Below are 19,580 nucleotides of genomic sequence, written 5' to 3'. Positions count from 1 at the left end.
ATTAATCACCAAAACACTGATTAAACGATTATTATTATTAATATCATCTAGAAGAACTAAATTTAAATACAGATGATTAAAAAAAAAAACAAAAAAACAAAAGGACCCACTGAACTCAACCTGGCTTTATTGTAAAAACAAAAACAGCCAAATAAAACTAACAGCACATTTAAAAAAACTAAACAGATATTGCTTTACATATCCAGCTACATCCCCTAAAGACAAAATCAGCAGCTTTAAATGGACAGATGAAGAAGCTGACAGACTGAGATCAGGCACTTGGACAGAGGAGACTTACAACGTGTACAAATAAAGCAGAGAAAGTCACAGCTAAACACATGATGACACAGTCAAGTACTCTGGAAGACAGTCGGCCGAATTTCACATCACAACGAGGAGGAAAAAAATAATAATTTAAAACCTAAAGTAACAACACAGTCTATTTGCTACTGTACAGTATTTTTCAGGAGTGCAGCGTCTAACAGTCCCTCTCGTCTGCAGCGTGTCGGCCTTCAGCCGTCCTTCTGTTTGTGCGTGCTGCTGCTTGCTCACATCTTTTTTGTGTGCTGTCAAAGTCTTTACAAATAAAACCAACAAACATTAAAACCCACTAATGATTATTTTCTAAAAAGCCGAGTCACACACAGACGTTACAACTAAGCTCAGTGCAAACTCTGGTGTCCAAGCGACGTGGCCCCATGAAAAATTACAGATCAGTTCGCCAAGTACACGACAATAAGAAATAACACATCCTTACAAGGTTGGCTATTCCAGTTTGGGCTACTCACATGTAACAGTTAAAGGTTTTAGGTTAAATAGCACGAGCTAATATCAACTTTGCTGTTGTGACATACACCTTAATGCATTTGTTGATGAGTAACAGTAACTAGTCTTAAACACCAAATACAAACCTGTAGCTTGTGACTACGACACCTGAAACATGTCAAACTTTGTGCCTGTTTGTTAATGCAGGGCTGATTAAAATGAAAGTATGAGCATCTGAGTGAAGTTTAGCCCGTATTAATGCTGTGAAGATAAATCACGTTAATATTTAAAATCTCTTTTTTTCCCCCTGCAACAATTAAAATTTTCTTCAGGCTTGATATCGGCAAACGTCGCCGTTAGTATTGCTGCCAAAGCGGGCCGTAGCATTCAAACCACCAACTGGTTTTCTGAGACAGTAACATCCGTAAAAAGCGTCCAAAAAGACAGGAAGAGAGAGGCGTCCGTGTCCCCGAGTGACGAAGCAGGAGTGCATTCATTGGATGAAAGGAGTGCGGTGGGGGCGGGGGGAAGGGATGGGTCGCTGCTGGTCGTTCCAAACTGAAATTAGGGGATTAAATGTTGATACAACCGGCATGTGCAAAGTGGCTGTTTAAACAACCAGTGGAGCCCATTCACTTGGTGTGCGTCCGTACTGCAGGAAACACAAGGAAGCAAAAGAAGAGAGGGAAACAAATAAATACAGAGGAAGGAAATGTGGGCGTGAAATAAAATACATTAAAAAAATGAATTCACATATAGAAAGTCACAGTGTATGCTGTTATTCCAATAGCAGACTGTCATAAAACAAGTCACAAAGAAATAGTTTTAAGATTTTAATATCAAGTTTTACTGATTATTCATCTGAGAACGAAGAATATCTCTGAACTTTCGGACTGATCGATATCAAGGTCGGATGTGTTAAAGAAAAACAAAACATGCATAAGTATGTTTTGTGTCTTTTCCCTCACATAAACTAAATGGGCACAGCTCTGAGGCCTAAAGAGTGTAGCCAGTGCAGAAGAGCTTTAAGCCAGAGTTCTTTTTAATGGCCAGCAGGGGGCGACTTCTCTGGCTGCAAAAAGTTTATGTTTATGGGAATTTGATGGTCCTTGCTCGGTGATCTCAGGGACTTCATAGGCTCGGGTTCTAGGTAAATATTTAATAGAACCTGAAGTCTTTTGTAAACACTGGTCCTTCTACGACTAAAAGGAGAGTTATCTATAATATGCTCACTGCTCAAATGCCACAGTGGCTACGTCCATCTTCTATTCTGTCTGTGGGTGAGAGAGTGTGCAGAGACAATAGCTTCTTGTGACCAAGCATGCACCAGTTTGGAGTTTTGGTTCTGTTTACATACACTAAATTTAATCTGATGCCTAATAATTCTGCACATCTGTGCGCATGTCTTGATGAAAGAGAACCGTGTGCAGAACAAGTCTAATGAAAATACTACACATTTCTGCCTTCGTGTGGATACACTTTATGAATCTGGACCCCTTATTTGTCAGTTCCCTCTTGCTGCCACTTGGAAGTAGCAGCATGCAAGTTCCCTTGATCACTTTAAAGATGCTCTAAGTGCCTAATATTTAGATTTGGGATATAAATGCGGTGACGCTCTTACCTGAATATCAGTAAGCTCTTTGTAGAACCTTTTGGCCAGATCTGGACCGTTCTGCATGGTGGGGATCTGGTACGTCTGAGAGAAAACAGAAGGAAATATTGACGTTATTGGCGATTTCCATGGATTCTTCACACCGTCAAACATGTTCTGAAAATGAATATTTAAAAATGAACACTTTACACATGATTATTTCTCCACAAATGTTGCCTGATGACTCAGCAAAGCAGAAAAATTAAATATTCATGTTTGATAATGGGTCACAGGAAACCCAGCAACGTCACCATTACTCATGAAAAATAAGCAGCATCAGAACCAGGAGATGAACTCCCACCTTTCCTTTGTAGAGGAGGCTGCCGACGGGGCAGACGACGCAGGCCGTCCCTGCACCGAACACCTCCAGGACTCGCCCGGCATCCAGAGCTCCGAGCAGCTCCTTCATGCTCATAGTGCGCTCTGTGACTTTAAACTCTCCCTGACAGAAACACACAAAGAAAGAATTTTTTTTTTTTTTTTTTTTTTTTTTTTTTTTATTATTGCTGCACAAAGTTACAAGTTGGAAATCCCAATCGTAATCTTTCAGCTGGAATGCCTCATTAAATTCCCCCCTGGTAACCCGGAGAAGCCCCACCAGCCAAAATAATGTGCGCAAGACAATTTCTGAAACTAGCAAACGCCCGTCTGCAAAGAAACAACACCACTAAACATCATGCTGGGAAATGCTAGCAAGCACTGGGATGCTACAAAATAACTAAGACTCAAACTAAAAATGAGACTCCTTTTGTTCCATTTCTGCTTATCCTGCGTCTGTGCTAAACTTTCAGTGTGGGTGGGGCTCAGGCAGCAGACTTGTTGACCTAACAGCATGTGTTTGGTCTCTTACCCAGGATCTTCCCAGGTCCAGCAGTGACTGTCTGGTCACTCCTGGGAGAATAATGCCATCCAGCGGCGGGGTCACCAGCTCTTTCTCTGCATTCACAGAGGAAAAATTCACAAGAGCAGTTTTAAACTGTGTGAACAATAAAAAGATGACTGGGGAAAAAACAACAACATACAAATATGACCTAAAAGAATCTGACCTCCTTTCTCATTGGTCCAGTAGATAAAGAGGTTCATGGTGCCGACCTCGGTGATCTCCTCATCTTGTCCATACAGCCAGAGGACCTGCTGACAGCCTCGCTTCACTGCCTCGTTCTGCACCGCTATTGTGGGGCCGTAGTTACTGGAGAGAAGTTAAATAAGACAGACAGCCTGATTTATTACATATGAACAGAGCGGCTTGAACTGAAAAACATAATATGAGACACATTTCTTGTTTGCATTCGTTTTGGTGTAATGCATGTTTTGCACACCAGGTGGCAGTCAGTGGTAGTGGGGCCCATACATCTATGAATGGGGCTATTCTGAGGATGACTCGTGCAGGTGTGTTGCATGGCAGGAGGCACACAGGTAAGAAGCAAGCAACAACATGCAAATAAATGAAAACCGCTGATGTCGACAAGACGGGTCAGACATAAGTGCCAACATGTAGCAGCGGGGATTTACAAATAAACCTCCACAGAGACTGAAATGAACAGAAGAGTATTAGCACATTTTCTCTCCTTGTTTTTCATTTAAATAACTTATTTAGTCATCAATTAAAAGCCTTCCCACTCGCCAAAAATCACAACCTGCAACCAAAGTAAAGTCACACAATCCAACAATATCCTGCTGGAAACACGTGTAATGTGTAATACAGTATAACCATTATTTGCTGTCCGCACAGAGTGAGCTTGATCAATCAGAAAAGATATTTATTAGCATTAAAACAGATTTAAAAAAAAAAACAAACAAAAAAAACAAAAAAACAACATCCGATAAAGCAATACCAGCAATGTGCTGTATGAATATTCATCATATCATCTGTGTAATGTCTTTTCTGACATAAAAGCAAAACAACAAAGCAAATCAGAGGATCGACTCCCGAATCAGGAAAGCTAAACAACCGAGTTTTATTCTTGTTCAGCTCCTATTTTAAGACTCCAAGAGGCTGAAAACCACCATCGCCTGTTGGGTCTGAAGCTTTTCTAAGACCCGTGTGGGAATGATTCAAACGGCTGGTAAAGCTCATATTTACTTCTTAATTTCGAGAATTTCGAGGAAGACACAGTGACATGTCAGGTTTCCAGTCCAAAGAATGATGACAGAGCAACCGCTGTTGTGCACTGGCACCAGACCAGCACCCAAAGAAAAGGTGTTTGTGCTGACGAGGAAGCATCCTGTTAATGTCACGACTGTTAGAAGAAACATCGTGAGAACCACAGAACCGCAATTATTTCTGGATTGACAACAATAAACAATGAACAATGGTGTTAAGAATACAGCCTCGAGTTGTGCTCGGCTGCCAGCTCTTTCTGAGCGTCACTAAGTTCAAGCTGCATTAGCTTCGAGTGAAGGATACAGAGACCCTGACGTACAGACCCTCTGTGATATTCTGCTTTAATGTTAGGAATGCTGAAATGCAGACCAGCACGACTGACGCAGCAGAGTTGTGTTTCTGTGCTTTCAAACATGTCTCCATCAGTCCAACACAGTGGTGTGCAGTGCAGCGAGGAGTCCCTCAGACATCTACACTGGAGAAACTAAACAGCCGCTCCATAAACGCATGGCACAACGTAGAAGAGCCACCTCGACGGGACTAGACCCAGCTGTACATATGCATCTAAAGGTCAAAGGTCACTCTTTCGAGGATGCAAACGTTCACATTTTTGGACCACGAACACAGATGGTTTGAAAGAAGAGTGAAAGAAGCCATCTATGCCCACTGGGAACGACCTTCTTCGAAGAGAGGGGGAGGGCTTAGGGCATCAACTGTCTCACAATGGTTTCACCTGAAACCTCTGCTGATAATGACCCACAGCTTTTTTCACACCTCATGTGGTGACGCAAACAATCAATAGTAGGTCAACAACCCTTTTAAGGGAAAACTCCCTCTAGGGCTTAAATACCTGAATTCTTCACCTTTTGTCTTAGAACTGAGGAAACTTCTCGATTGAGAGGTGAAACGCCTTCAAGCAGCAGTGCAGACACGTTGTGATGAAAGCATGAATGAGACATTCACAAATTTTCAAAGATAAAATGGATCTAATTCTGGATAAAAGCCTCAAATGATAAAACTAAATAGCTTTAATAAAGGATTTTATCTGCTTGTCTAGTATAAAAATCACAGTCCAGTTCCAATTACACTGCTCGACTGATGTGCTCTGGCCTTAGTGATCATATCTAAAACGTCAGCATCAATCAGGCTCTACTTTCTGTACCAGTAAATGCACAATAACATTTAAATGATCAGCTAAACAAGACTTCAAAGCTCTTAATCTACACAGACTAGAAACCTCCAGCTAGGCTGAAAATTCCCTTCACACCATGCATGAACTGAGCCCTGGGATCTGAAAGGAAACCTGGATCTGGATTAGTTTCTGATATTTTCTTCAGAGCACTGAGATGATATTTCACAGTGTTTCTTATTTCAGTTTGATATGAATATGTGAAGATATAAGTCAAATTTTGCCAGATCTCGCACTAAAAAGTAACCAATAAAATAAACTCCTTACCAGAGGTAACAAACAACGTAAGCCCACTGAATTACTCTCAGCTCCACCGGAGTCACGTGACTACTGCTGCTAAATCAGGCCCAACAGCTGAAGTGTTTACTCCACTTTGATGGAGGAGAGCAGATTTGTTGGCTTAGCGAATCGAGTGGGTGTTCAGCGGTGTTACATAATCACGCCGGAGCTGAGCAGGTGCTGATGTAGGACAGCAGAGTCATGTGGAAGCAGGGCCGTGAACACAGGCTGCATGGAATCAGGGGAGATTATAGGAACGCCGATTTGCCTCCTCAGTCTCGTGATTATTTTTGACCTAACAGCAGATGTTTTCAAAAGCACGGGTGATGGTCCAGACCATTAATATACCAGCTGAAGCCATTGTACGGTTAATGCTGAATATTTTAAGGCTGATTTTAATGCAAATACACCACCTAAAATATCACACAAGCTCTTTCCTTTTTGACACTCAGGCTGCCTTTATCTCATCTCCACCAGGAACGTGAATAATCTGCACAGCTGGGCTCCATCCAGATCCACTGCTGAATGAAAACACAGCTGTGGTGTGGAGCACTGCAGAAACTCCACCTGACCGTCACAGTGCTGTGAAGCTGGTAAACTACCTCAGATTTTTTTTAATACTTTAAAAATGTATTTTATACTTTTTTTTAATACTTCTTTCTGCTTGTTTGGGTTCCATATCGTCAGTAAATTAGTTTCAACTTTGTTAACCGGTTTCTCTCAGTAGTCCTTCAAACTCAATTGTGTTGAATTGTTCTTTTTATGCACAAAATCGACTCATAACCACAGCAAGACAGACACCAAATGCACACTTAAGGGTAAAAACGTACCCTCCCATCTTGTAGGCCCCAACACCTCCTTTCCAAGCTCTCACAAACGCAGGGTCTGCCAGCAGGGACACTGGGTTGAAGGACCCCGTTGAAAAGTACGGCCCGACTGGGCTGATGATGACGAAGATCATAGCTTTTCCTGGACGAGACACGCCAAGAGACGGCTGGATGTGAGGTAAGGAAAGACAAGAGGAGACTGTTAATGAGGAGAAGGACATTCCAAGCACATCCTGGTTTAATTAACCTGGCTGAAGTGGAACCTGCACAGGCCTTTTAGTGAAACTGAAGCTCACCTCGGTTCCAATGTAAGTGGGTCTGATATAGAGGCTGGCATCCTGGGAGTAGGGGACCCACTCCTGGTCGATCTCCACCAGCTTCTTGATGCACTCCAGCAGTTCCCCTTTATCAAACAGCTGCACAGGGAAAAGACATTGAACAGTAAGCTTTCACCATTAATCTGGCTAATATAATATCATCCAAATGACTCTGGCTGTGGTGGAGAGGAGGTCGCTTACAAACTCTTATCCATCAACTCCCACGCTCTCTGCACTACTTACTTTCTCCGGCAGACGGATTCGTCTTGGCAGCCACGAGGACAGATACTGATCGCTGTCATTACCTCACACACTAACTTTACAAGGCATCTTATCTGTATAGTAGAGAATTACCTGTTCTCTCATGTCATCATTCAGTTTATTTTCACCCTGCACTCTCTCACACTGAGCCTCTTTAATACTGACATTTGCTGGTGCTGGAATGACCAAATTTAAATGTAGATCAGATTAATGTAATTAACCTTTATCATACTCTATTCAACATTTTACAACGCATGTGACTGCATTTTATTTAGTTTTTTTATTTACTGAGCTTCTTTCTTCTTTTGCATAATTTTTTACCCAAATTTTATTATATTTTATTCCTGTATTCTACTTTACTATAAGCTGTACTTAATTTTTTGGCTGCAGTAACAAGAATAGCCTACCTATCTTTACAGAAATATACATTGGGGTGAAAAGATTTGACCTTAAAACACAAAAATAAAATGAGTGTCTCAAATTAACAGTATAATCTCTAGATTAATTAATTCATGACATGTCAGTGATGGATTCTAGAGGGCATAAACATTCATTGTAAAAGAATAAAGCATAAATAAGAAAACAGCCGAGCCCACATGTTCAGTATCTAGGATCCTCCCTGTTTATCTTTACTTCTAACAGCAGCCAGGCTCTCCTTGAGGCCTTTTTTGTAGGCAGAACAGAAAGGCAAACAGAAGTCTTGTTTTACAGAAGGCTTTAGATAGCGTGACATTTTCAAGACTCTTCCAAATACATATATAATGCATACTCACAGTATCTAAGTTATACTCAAAGTTTGCTTCCCCTGTGAAACAGTTTCACAATAAGTTTTCTTGACATTTAAGGTCATCTTATTTAGGCGTTTTTATTTTTTGGTGTGGCGCAGGATAATAGTTTGAGGTTTTAACTCTGGTACCAGGACATCAAGGGTGTGTAAAAAGCCAGTTTGTGAAATTGTAACTTATTCCTGTGTGGTAGTGAAAAGCTTTAGTTCGTTTCCAGCGTAGGCGCAAATCCCCTTTGGCGTTGCGTCAGGCGGGTTAAAACCCTGCCAAATCAAACATGCACATCTCCCCAGTGTAGTGAGTGTAAGGCAAGAGAGCAGCCAAACGTAGTTTTCTCTAAACTCTGTTACATGTAATTCATGACCCAAAGCTCAAGTTTGAGCTTTTTAGTATCAACACCACATTTAGACCAACAGCAGAACAGAGATAAAGCAACACAGGGTGAGGTTAAAGCTCATAAAGGCAATGAGACCTAAGTCCAGTTTGAATCATATGGACTTTTTCCACTCCAAAGAATGAATGACCAGTATTCTTCCTGCATAGAGGAATTTTTGGCACCTCTCCAATGAGGTTTAATCCAACCCCTCCCACAAATCTGGTTGCAGTGTTGTAATATATATTTTACCAGTTTCATTTCCTTGAGTATAACTGACATTTTGGGAATGATGAGAAAATGCTCATCAATGCACGCCAGTGTTGGTTGTGCCAGGTTCGACGGGTTTTAAGAGTTGAGCAACACCACAGCAAAGACTTTAAAACTCAGGGAAGTGACCACAACGGATGATCCAACCTGATCTTTTATCTTCTATCTTGGGCACAAATGTGGCCTTGCTTTCAGCAAACATGATACTTGACTTGCTGCCAGATGAAGGATTAAAAAAAAGTCTGAATCAACTTTTCTGCCAGACCACTCTGTGTGTTTTTGCCAGAGCCGTCCGTGCGCTCGGCGGCCTCACTGCGCTGACTGGCTTCAAAGAATGAGCTGCGCTTTGTCATGCTGTGCCACAGTCCCTCTGAATAAGGCCTCAGTGTTTCATGATGGTCTAAAATCGCTTTTCTGAGGCATTTCCACTCTGATTAAAATGATAAACTGTGTGAAGGACAAACAAAATACTGATATCAATATATATTGCAAAGAGCAACCTCAAGGGATAAAAACTAGAACCATCAAGAAAACAACCACAGACACCTTAAATACCCACATTTGCAGCAAAGGTTAGCATGTTTATAACCTATTGATCTGGAAAGAGTATCCTGAAAATCAATGGATGGTATCCATCTTTTATATACAGTCTATGATATATTAGGGTCAAGGCTGCTGATGGTGTGCAAACTCACAGGAAGGCTGCTCCTGCCTGCACTGCGATGCATCCTCTCCATGTTCAGCATGGGTCTGAACAGACGGATGTGGTTGTCGACGCCACGGTACGCCTTCATGCCTTCAAACAGCTGGAGAAGGTAGAAACAAATAACTTTTGTTAGTTACTTTATATGTAGGTATAGATGACTGTGGCAATGTTTCCCTTTTACGGAATGATTATGGCGACTTTAAGCCCAAATCTGGCACTGATATTCATCAAATTATCAGGTAAGAGGACAATGCCTAACCATTTCATTGGCCAATTATGTGTCAGTCATTGGCTGTTATTATAAGTTCCTGGTCTACTGAAAATATCATGTATGTTTGTGTACTGCACGTTGGCAGAGCGCTCTTTACCTCTACGGAGTAGTGCAGGGCAGAGCTAGCTGGATGCAGCGACAGATTCTGGAAAGGTTTGATCTGAGGAGATTCCCAGCCGCCCTTCTCCGACCAGTTGATGGTCAACATGTGGTCGGAGAATTGTTTGCCGAAGAGCAGCGTGGAGGGGTCGGGCTTCGGCTTGCATTTTGTGTTGCGTTCGATGGTGAGATCTGCTGCCTGAGATGGAGACGACAGGCGAGCCGGAGACGGGTGGAGAAAAAAAGAAGGAAGGAGACGGACAAGAGCAGAGCAGGCGACGAAAACAGTGATTGTTTTTTTAAATTGCTGTTAGCAATAGCATGCTCAAAAGGACAATTGATGGTGTGTTAAACAGAGTCAGGCAAGGCTTAACGGATCATTTGGACACAATTAATCAGGTTAAATTAAACTGAATTAAATAATTACAACAGGCACAGAGTGAGGGAACACAGAAAAGGAAAGAAACTGTAAATAAAAAGCAACTGGACCAAGCTAAAGAGACAAATCCCTCTAATGAAAGTTACTTCCTTCTTTCTGTTACCATCTCATGTTCTCCATACCAAACCAGCCATTCACAGGCTCGCCAGACTGTAATTCAAGCTTTGAGCTAATGACACAGGTCTCACCAGGTGAAAAAAGAAAACGCTAACGTTTTCATCATTACCTTAAAGGAGCTGGCGAACCGCAGAGAGCCAAAGGAAAAGGGGAAAGTCTGAAGAAGTCGTCCATGTAGTGCCTGCAAGGAAAGCATGGTGAAACTCTTTGCGAGATGATGTGGCAGCTTTTTTTAAATACCCGTCAAAAAGTGTCAAAATGTTAATAGATAACAGTTTAAGCTCGGATTTCTAGGTGACAATCATTAATCCACGTTTGGGAACACACAGGAAGACAATGTGCAATACTGTTTTTTTTCTGAGGGGTGTGTGTGTGACTCAGCACCAATCATACTGTCTGCACATTCCAGGAGGAGACAGTCCTAAGAGCTGCACTGCAAATAGAATCAGACATATGTGTAGGGTACTCTCTGTAGAATGACCATATTATGTGGGCGACAAAGGCCTTCAAAATAAGAAGACAGCAACAGCCAACCAAACAAGCTTATTTCATAAAATCATTAGATTAGGTACATAAATTATTAGTGCCACTCCTTAACTGGCTTTGTAGGTCTTGGCATTCGTTTTTCAGTTCAGGCAAGATAACATGAGAAAACTAAAGGTAATTCAACCCTGGGGTAAGGCAGGATGGAATATTATACTTTTACTTATTTAACCTCTATTAAGATCAACTGTCCTAGCAGTTTAATACTTATTAAAGTGTTTACGCTGGACGCAATCCTCTAATTAATCTCTTGAAATTTCACATTTTAGTTTACCTTTCTTAATATGGTGCTGGGTTTCCCATATTTTACCTGATTTTAATTTTGCCAACTAAACACCACAGTGTCTTTTATATGTAGTCATCACACAAATGCCCCTCTGTGGTATGAAGCAGCAATTTGGAGCCCTGAGTAACTGAACCACTGGGAGTACATCTACAGCTTCCATGGACTAAATGGAAATAATTAGCCTGAAAACTTCAGGGGGGAAAAGAAAACAAAAATTACAATTTGACTGCTAAAACATGACTAGGAAAAAGTTCAACCAGTTAGTAAATTATTACATCTAAATTAAAAAAGTGTGTTAAAATAAATGATTAAATATTCAGCTAAACATTGGGTAAATAATTTATATAAACAACTAGATTTATTCTAACAATAAAAACAATGTTAAACAGTAGATTAAAAATTAAAGGAGCTGAAATACTGAGAAATTTGGAAAAATAGTTAAATATTTAAAAAAGCAGAATGGATACAGGGCTAAAACATCCAGGTTGCGCTTCCAAATGGTTGTAACTTTACCAAACTAACAAATGAGTACTGGCCTGTTAACTGTATGCATACAATTGAAACAACATTGAAAGAAGTTTAAAATCAAATTCCAATATGACAGCTCCCGTTGATGAAGGGCCACAGGACAGCTCACCTGACAGGCCAGTTCTGGCATGTTTGAAGGTCAAAGCACTAAACCACTGACATTACAGACAGACAATATAATTATCACCTCGTGTCCATAATTTTTGCACGATGGAGCCCAGGGAAGCATTTTGGTGGAAAAATGATGCAAGATTTTGTCTTTATATTTTTTTCCCCCGAGTTGATTTTTGCCACATGGCTACGCAAATCTGATGAATGAAGTACATCCCTATTTCCCAAAGCAACATTTAGTTTCTTGCATTCAAGGCTGGCATTTAATACAGCAGGAAAGTAACTTATTCTATTCATTCTAAATGTAAAACACAAGAGTAATAACGTGGCAGCAATGCACACAGACACTTTGCATTTTCTGTAAATGTGCATCAGCTAAAAGCCCTTTAATATTTAACTCGACGCACAAGACAGGCTGACCAAAAACGTGACGTCACGCACGAAAACCTCAAAGTTCCTAAGATGAAAAACGTCCTTAACAAAAACATCCCAAAAAACATACAATTTTTTCATCTCTGAGTGAGCCGAATTTGTTAAACAATTTGTTAAGATTAACAACTGAATCTTCTTAGTGTTTTTGGCGTGTTTTTATTTTAACCATAAGCAGAAGACATAAAATCTACACATTTCTGCATTAAGTTTGGTCTTTTCCATGGTGTACAATTTTGCCACGCTCCGCGCTCGCGCCGAATTCTCCAGTAGCGCTGTACCAGCATGTCTTACAGGCCTTTTATCTTCTTTAAAGGATTACCGGCCACCTTATCGCTCATTCAGGTTAATCATTTACCCGTAACATCACATCAACCTGGTAATAAACAGCAGGGAGACACTCAATGGACTCACCGTCAGGAGGGCTGCCATCTCCACTACGCCAGCGATGATAAACAACTTTGTTAGTCCGTGTGGAAACAGACGCTCAAAGTCAGCTTGAGTTCCGCTTTGAAATACGAGACCTTGCTCTTCTGGACACGAGCAGCGTGTGCAGACTTTGAAATATTCAGGATCTTCTTTTCAACTTTTCTACCAGTTTAATAACTCAGAAAAATTACACGTCTCAGAATAACGACACAACGACGTTAGTGTATTAAAAAACAAATCAATGTAATACGTAGCTCTGCAGTTGTAGTGACCGGTTTTATTAGTCAGCAGTCTCATTCAGGAAGTCCTTGGAAGCACGAGGGAAGGAAAAAAAACAAAAACCAAACCTCTGATTGGGGTAGCCGAAAGCAGGTTATTATAGGTCAGAGAAGTTAGTGCTGATTGGCTAATCATAGGGGAGTGGTGCAGGTCCAGTTACAAAGTTAGGATACCAATATTCTAAGCTTTAAATTTTCAACTTCAAGCACCAAACTAGTTGAATTCAATTAATTTAATTTCTTTCCTTATATCCAAAATTATTTAGTATTCATTTTAGTCATGTACCCAGCACACTTGCACATATCTCCTTTAAAGAAATAAAATAAATGTGTAACATTGGCTGCTCCACAGCCACAAGGACACTCAGGATTGTGAGGACTGGATTTGACTCTTGAAGCCGTAGTTCAGTTCGGCTCCTCCACTGAGCAGCAGGTCAATCCCGGTGCAGAAAGTGGCCTCGGCAGCGAGATATAAAGCAGCCAGTCCACACTCAGCCTCAGTCCCCATTCGACCCATGAGCTGTTGGAGAAGAAAGTGCGTCACGTTCATTCCAAGACTGCATATTTCTGGGTGCACTGGGTGAATTCCTTTTGTTTGTGTGCTTTTACAGGCCTGCAGCTGTTCCAACTGTTGCTGCCTAGCTCACAAGTATTTGCCAAGAAGGAGAAGCTTTTCAAAAAACTCCTGTACGACTTCCCATGCAAAACACCCCCCCCCCCCCAAAAAAAAAAAAAAACTGGAGATTTAATAATTTCAGCTTTCTCAACTCATGAACAAGGAAAACTACAAACTTCCTAATGCGACAGAGACTTAACAGAGGGTCTCCTATGCTCCATTATTTAGATAACAGGCGTAATAAAAGTGTAAAAATGACAGATCCTGATCCTCCTCCTGGTCTGTAATAATTTACTTGAACATGTAAACAACAACAACACTTAAAGCACTGAAACAAATTTGTCTTTCACTCTTTATCTATAAATGCAGAACTAAAAGGAGGTGGCTGTCTAGTTTCTCCTCTTGTATTGCATCAGCTTCAAACAGCTTTTCTTGCCTGAATCAAAGGAAACCTCTAATTTGCATGGAAAAAATGCAGCCTGTTACACAAACTCGTTCAGCTGCGATCCAAGACTGAAGGTGTCGGTGCTGACTGCCTAACGGAGAGATTCCAGTATGTGGCAGTTTAGTTTTGCTTTTTCCAGTATATCCAGTATTCCTCTTATGGGCATGTCCAAACCATCTCAGCCTTACCTCTCTAACTTTGAGTTGTCCCTCTGATGTATTCATTTCTAATTATGTCCATCCTGGTAACTCCCAGTGAAAAATATTAGCAACTTCCACTCTCTGTCCTGTTGCACTTTCGGCTTTCAAGCTCAATCTCTCTGCCTAGCGCACCGATAAAAGTCTCCTTCCTTAGTGTCCTGCCTCACATACAACTCACTAAAAGCCTTCCTCCTTTGCCACCTGTCTTTGCTGTACGCCTAGCCTTCAAGTACTCCTATCAACTGTCTTCATCTTCTTGACTATCTCACTTTTTCTTTGCCAAACTCTTTGAACACTTTCCAATACTTTCTCATTCCTCTCCCAAGTGTCCTTGTTTTCATTCCCTCGTCACTTCAGCTTTCCCCATCATCTGGTAACTCTTCCCTACCAGCCAGAGCTGTCGCTACTCTCTGAATTCTGTGCAACAGTTTTCCTTCTTCAACTTTCACCATTTGATCCTTGTCTCTATCTCATGCTGCTTAGCTACAATCTCCCATGACACCACCTTGCAGTCTCTTATCTCTGTCAAATTGCAAAGGTATAGGGCACCTATGTGCACCTTCCTTCACTCCTACATGTCACCCTATTTTTCCCCATCTTCTTCAAGTATGTGTTCACTGCAGCAATTTACATTTTTTAAAAGCACTATCTGTTCTTCTGCAGTCCTCTCTTTAACATCATACCTGAAGTCTGCTCCAATTACCACTGGCTCCTTCCTGGGGACTAAATCTAGCACTTTATCTAGCTTCCTCCATCTCTTCTAACTGACATCCAACCTACACGGCGTTCACACTGACAACATTCAACATTACCTCTACGATTTCCAGCTTCAAACTCATTAACCTGTCTGACACTGGCTCTGAAAAATATCCGCCTCCTTCTCTCCTTCATATCAGCTAGCTCCTCACATGTAAGTCCCTATCTCTGACCGCCACACTCCTGCCTTTCCTTCTCTCACGCCACCTCCTAACACACCTTCCCCCTCTCCCCTTCCATTGTTTTGAGCCAATAGTAGCACACTTTCCACCAGCAGCCTGCTGACCAACAACGCCAGAGGCATTCGCTGCCCTGATCCAATGTGATGATGGCACGGTTCATTTTTCATAACTTTTCATGAATGACTTTGCATAACTCAGCTCCTCACTACTAACCAGCACCCATAATCTACATGGCTTCTGAACGCCTTCCTGAACGTACCTGAGCATTTTCCCCCATTTTAATGGTAGCGGCAGTGTCTGGTGTCTGTGCTGCTAGTTCCTCCCACAGAGGTGTTATCACGTTACCTGGTGAAATGCTGCAACAAAAGCCAGACACTCTGATCAGACAAAGAAATGCATAATTATTAAAATAAAGGAAATGAAATACTTGTAGAATCTCTACACATTCAGTTTTTATTTCACACCTGAATTCTTTTTATTTATCAGAATCACATTTTTTATTTCACTGTAGTTCTGTCTTTTACCTCCAGTTAATGCTTAATTATAGTTGTTTGTTATCTTAGTAATCAATTAATTTAATTTCTTTCCTTATATCCAAAATTATTTAGTATTCATTTTAGCCTTGTAACCAGCACACTCGCACATATCTCCTTATATAAAGAAATAAATGTGTAACATCGGCTGCTCCACAGCCACAAGGACACTCAGGATTGTGAGGACTGGATTTGACTCTTGAAGCCGTAGTTCAGTTCGGCAATCAATGATGCATTCATTAATTGCATCATTAATTGCATGATGCAATTCATGAATTGGGGGCGGGGGAGCCTGTGACTCAACACATTTTTATATCTTATTCTTGTGATTAAAGTGAAATCCAATTAATTAATCTGGAAATTAAAAATATATTTTCTCCCTAGAAAACTTTTTTTTCAGATGCCAGTTTGCCTCACCAGTTGACTCTCACATTGTAGCGGCTCTCATCCACTGCCATTGCCTTTGTCATGGAAATGATCGCCCCCTTGTGGAGAAGACATCACATTACAGTACTCTTCTATTGGGCAGGGGGCTGAAATTTAGGAAATGAGGAAAGAAGCTCACCTTTGTGGCAACATACGGTGCAGCATCTTTCTGACCGATAGTTCCCACAAGACTGGAAATATTGATGATGTTTCCTTGGCGCTCTCGTAGGTACGGTAACACATACTGCAGAGAGAGCGAGACTTTCAGGTGGTGCAAAGATCCTCTATACATAATGTTTCGATTACTCCAAGAGCTCAAACAGAAATGAAAGGTATGACGGGTTTATGGGTTATTAGTTAGTCAGACTGGCGTTGGCTAAAATCAATCAGTCAATGCAAGAACCTGGAAATCCTGGAATCCTGATATCAAAGGAGGTAGATTCCATGTTAAGGATATGATCGTGTACTTTTAAGACCACTGAAAACATTTTTTTCCTGTATTGTTTCCCCGCTTGTCTTTTCATAATAAAGTTATTTGTTATTTATTTCATTCATCAGTGTTTAAATGTATCACTTTAATCTTTATGTCCTGTCTTTGTTTCCACAGAAGACAGAATATACTTGCACGCAAAGCTGTGAAAATTTACTTTAGACGCCAAAAAGTAGCTGACGAGGTTCAGATTCAACAAGTCTCTGAACTCCTCCGCTGTGGTGTCATCGGTGGGTTTATGAGGAGGGTCTGAAGAGGAAGATTTCACACAAAGAAGGAAAGTAAGCAGGACGGCCATGACGTCATATCTGCTTGGAGGTGAAAAACAGACAAAAAATGCATGTGTGACTCACGCCAGCCTGCGTTGTTGACCAGGCAGTCGATGTGACCAAACTGCTCCACTGTGACTGCAATCAGTCTCTGCACAGACAAGAGAAACCAACAAATGACAAGCACACATCAGCAGTGGCTGCCCGAGTCACTCTCTGAGCTCATGTGATCATCATGTGATCATCATGTGATCATGTGACTCTGTCCATTTCAGACCTTACACCCACAAAGCTGTACTTCACCTTTATGTCTTCTTCCTTGGAGATGTCACTTTTGACAAACTTGCACGAGCCTGGTCCGGTCTTGTTAAGCTCCGTCTCTAAAGCTTCACCTGCTGCACCTACGAGACACGTCTGATCATGCCGCAAAAACTTGCACTCCATTATTTTTCTTTTCATATATGCTGGCAAAAGTGAATTCGTGTAACTGTTTTAAAAAGCAGCAGAATAAAAACAGCCTTACTAACTTTCTCTTGCACAAAACGCCACTTTGGCTCCGTTTTCCACTATAAAAGAAAAAAAAAAGTCGCAGAAATGTTCAGTGCGCCACTCCTCGCTGCATGCGCAAACTGCCAGCATAAATAAAGACATTTTCATACCAAACACTCTGACAATCCCTCTGCCAATCCCTTTGGATCCTCCCGTGACAACAGCCACTTTGTTGTGGTAGCGGAGGGACATTTTGTCTGCGATTACGATGATAAATGTGACGCAAAGCGGCGCTGCTGTCAAACAGCGGACTAATAACGGTTAGTTCTTACTTTCTCTGCTCGGAGTTATTACAGCAGGACTCCTCTGTGTCTTCGCCGCCAGCAGAAACGATCAGCCGCTGTCAGCATGTTTGTAAAGTTCAAAGTACCACAAAATCATGCGGTTTGCTTTGCTGCATTCAGGAGCATAGGGGATAGTAGGAAATCCATACATTCACAAGAAAACTAGCTCTAGAGAGGGTTCTTGAACTTTTATAATAATATCCTTTTTACTTCAACTGTGTCTGGACATCTGTGCTTGGGTGCCAATAACTTAGCCGCCCTAAGCTGATGTCAGCTTCCTTAGAAATCATCACTCTGGACACAGGGGCGGATCTAGAAGGGTGGCATGGGGTGGCAAGTGCCACCCTAAAATGATCCTTTGCCACCCCAGTTTTGCATATGACAGTGTTGTTTATTAAAATAAGATAGCATTAACAGTTTGAGCGTAGTTACAGTCAACAGTGAATAAAACTGAATATATTGCATAGTGTTCCTCCCCTCTACCATTAACAAATGGTTCAGCCCACAGCAGGACCAGCTTTTTTCTTGTTATCAGTAGCAAGCGATGTTTATGATTGTGCCAGAGCACATTTTGAACAACACCACGGGAATTTCGGATTTTACACAGGTGGTTGGATGTTACACTATGGAAATGGAAGGAAGATGAGTGTTATTAACCCTCTGTGGTCCACGGACACGCTGCACCTCCAAATCACATGACTATGTTAAGCTGACATAGCAACAAGCTGCAGCCACGCTGAGTCTCTGTTTCAGCCCACATTGAAAGTTCGGACTTCAAAGTTTTTAAATTTTAATTACAGGCCAGTAAATCCAGAGTTATGATAATATATATAATCCATGCTTTTTTCTAAATACTGTCGTCACGTTTTTTATGTGTGCTGTGTGTATTTTAAGTGTTTTCTAAGGAAAGCGCGAAAACAGTAAAGAAAGGAAAAGAAGCCTATCGGTGGAAAAATGTACCATGTCAACCAATTTTTAAAAAAGTCAACACGTGGGATTTGGTTGTTTAGGGAGAGGGGAGAGTTTTTAGAGTGACGGTAACGGCAGCGAGACAGAGCGAGCGAGTGAGAGAGTTTTTAGATGTGGGAGATTTGTGACGTTTAGTGTGGAGTGTACAGTTAGTGTGTTGTGTTGTCTTGTGTAGCTGTTCTGTTGTGCAGTCGTTTTGTTGTGTGTGTCAGTGAGGGCACTAATGAATGTCACAAAGGCACATTTGCAATGTAAACACTGTCACTAAGTAGAAAACCAGCGGAGTGATACACCTGCTGTTGTCAGGCCTGCAGGTTTATCCCTGTGCTGTTCTCATCTGTCTTTTGGTGGACAAACTTTTTTTTTACTGGCACACATCATTTGTGGGGCATCTTATTGCAACACCTGATTGTTCTCTCATTTTAGTTTTAGTATATTTTTAAATGGTTGTACAAAATGAAAGCAACGGCAGGTGTATTGGCTGCATTTTTAGATAAATAGTTGGATATGTTTACAAAATGTACAATTTATATTTGCATTTCAAGTTATAAAAATTTACTCAACATGTCTGTGGTTTTTTTTTTTCAGTAAAAAAATACTACTAGGATTTTAAGTTCTTTGTGTGATTTCAGATCAGTAATACTAATGCAGTATGTCAGTGAAAAAAACAACTAAATTCAGTTGAGCTGAAAAGAATGATCCCAAACAAGGCAAGGGGGAAAAATAAAATGAAACAATCTGAGGGTGAAATACAAACGTAAACTCAAAAGGAGTCAAAAATGCCCGGTTGTATTTCAGACCTCA

The 19,580-nt window shown here is 41.1% G+C and overlaps 2 protein-coding genes across 2 annotated transcripts; both read right to left on the bottom strand.

The window, feature by feature from the left end:
* Positions 1 to 107: 107 nt before the first annotated feature.
* Positions 108 to 12,896, bottom strand: bcat2 (branched chain amino-acid transaminase 2, mitochondrial). Its single transcript, XM_005469220.4, has 11 exons — positions 12,765 to 12,896; positions 10,563 to 10,634; positions 9,896 to 10,096; positions 9,517 to 9,627; positions 7,112 to 7,231; positions 6,819 to 6,982; positions 3,463 to 3,605; positions 3,267 to 3,352; positions 2,718 to 2,858; positions 2,387 to 2,461; positions 108 to 1,417 (listed from the first exon to the last, which is right to left on the bottom strand). The coding sequence occupies exons 1-11, from the start codon at positions 12,780 to 12,782 to the stop codon at positions 1,376 to 1,378; spliced, it is 1,173 nt and encodes a 390-aa protein (XP_005469277.2). The 5' UTR covers positions 12,783 to 12,896; the 3' UTR covers positions 108 to 1,375.
* Positions 12,897 to 13,272: 376 nt separating this feature from the next.
* On the bottom strand, positions 13,273 to 18,031 carry hsd17b14 (hydroxysteroid (17-beta) dehydrogenase 14). The gene is made up of 9 exons (XM_003442518.5): positions 17,634 to 18,031; positions 17,502 to 17,540; positions 17,278 to 17,375; positions 17,059 to 17,125; positions 16,863 to 16,954; positions 16,355 to 16,459; positions 16,207 to 16,274; positions 15,516 to 15,612; positions 13,273 to 13,577 (listed from the first exon to the last, which is right to left on the bottom strand). Exons 1-9 carry the CDS (start codon positions 17,713 to 17,715, stop codon positions 13,422 to 13,424), a joined length of 804 nt encoding a protein of 267 aa, XP_003442566.1. The 5' UTR covers positions 17,716 to 18,031; the 3' UTR covers positions 13,273 to 13,421.
* Positions 18,032 to 19,580: the final 1,549 nt, after the last annotated feature.

This window comes from Oreochromis niloticus, linkage group LG4 (genome assembly GCF_001858045.2).
Source record: "Oreochromis niloticus isolate F11D_XX linkage group LG4, O_niloticus_UMD_NMBU, whole genome shotgun sequence".
NCBI lineage: Eukaryota > Metazoa > Chordata > Actinopteri > Cichliformes > Cichlidae > Oreochromis > Oreochromis niloticus.
This window is presented reverse-complemented; position numbering and strand designations above follow the sequence as displayed.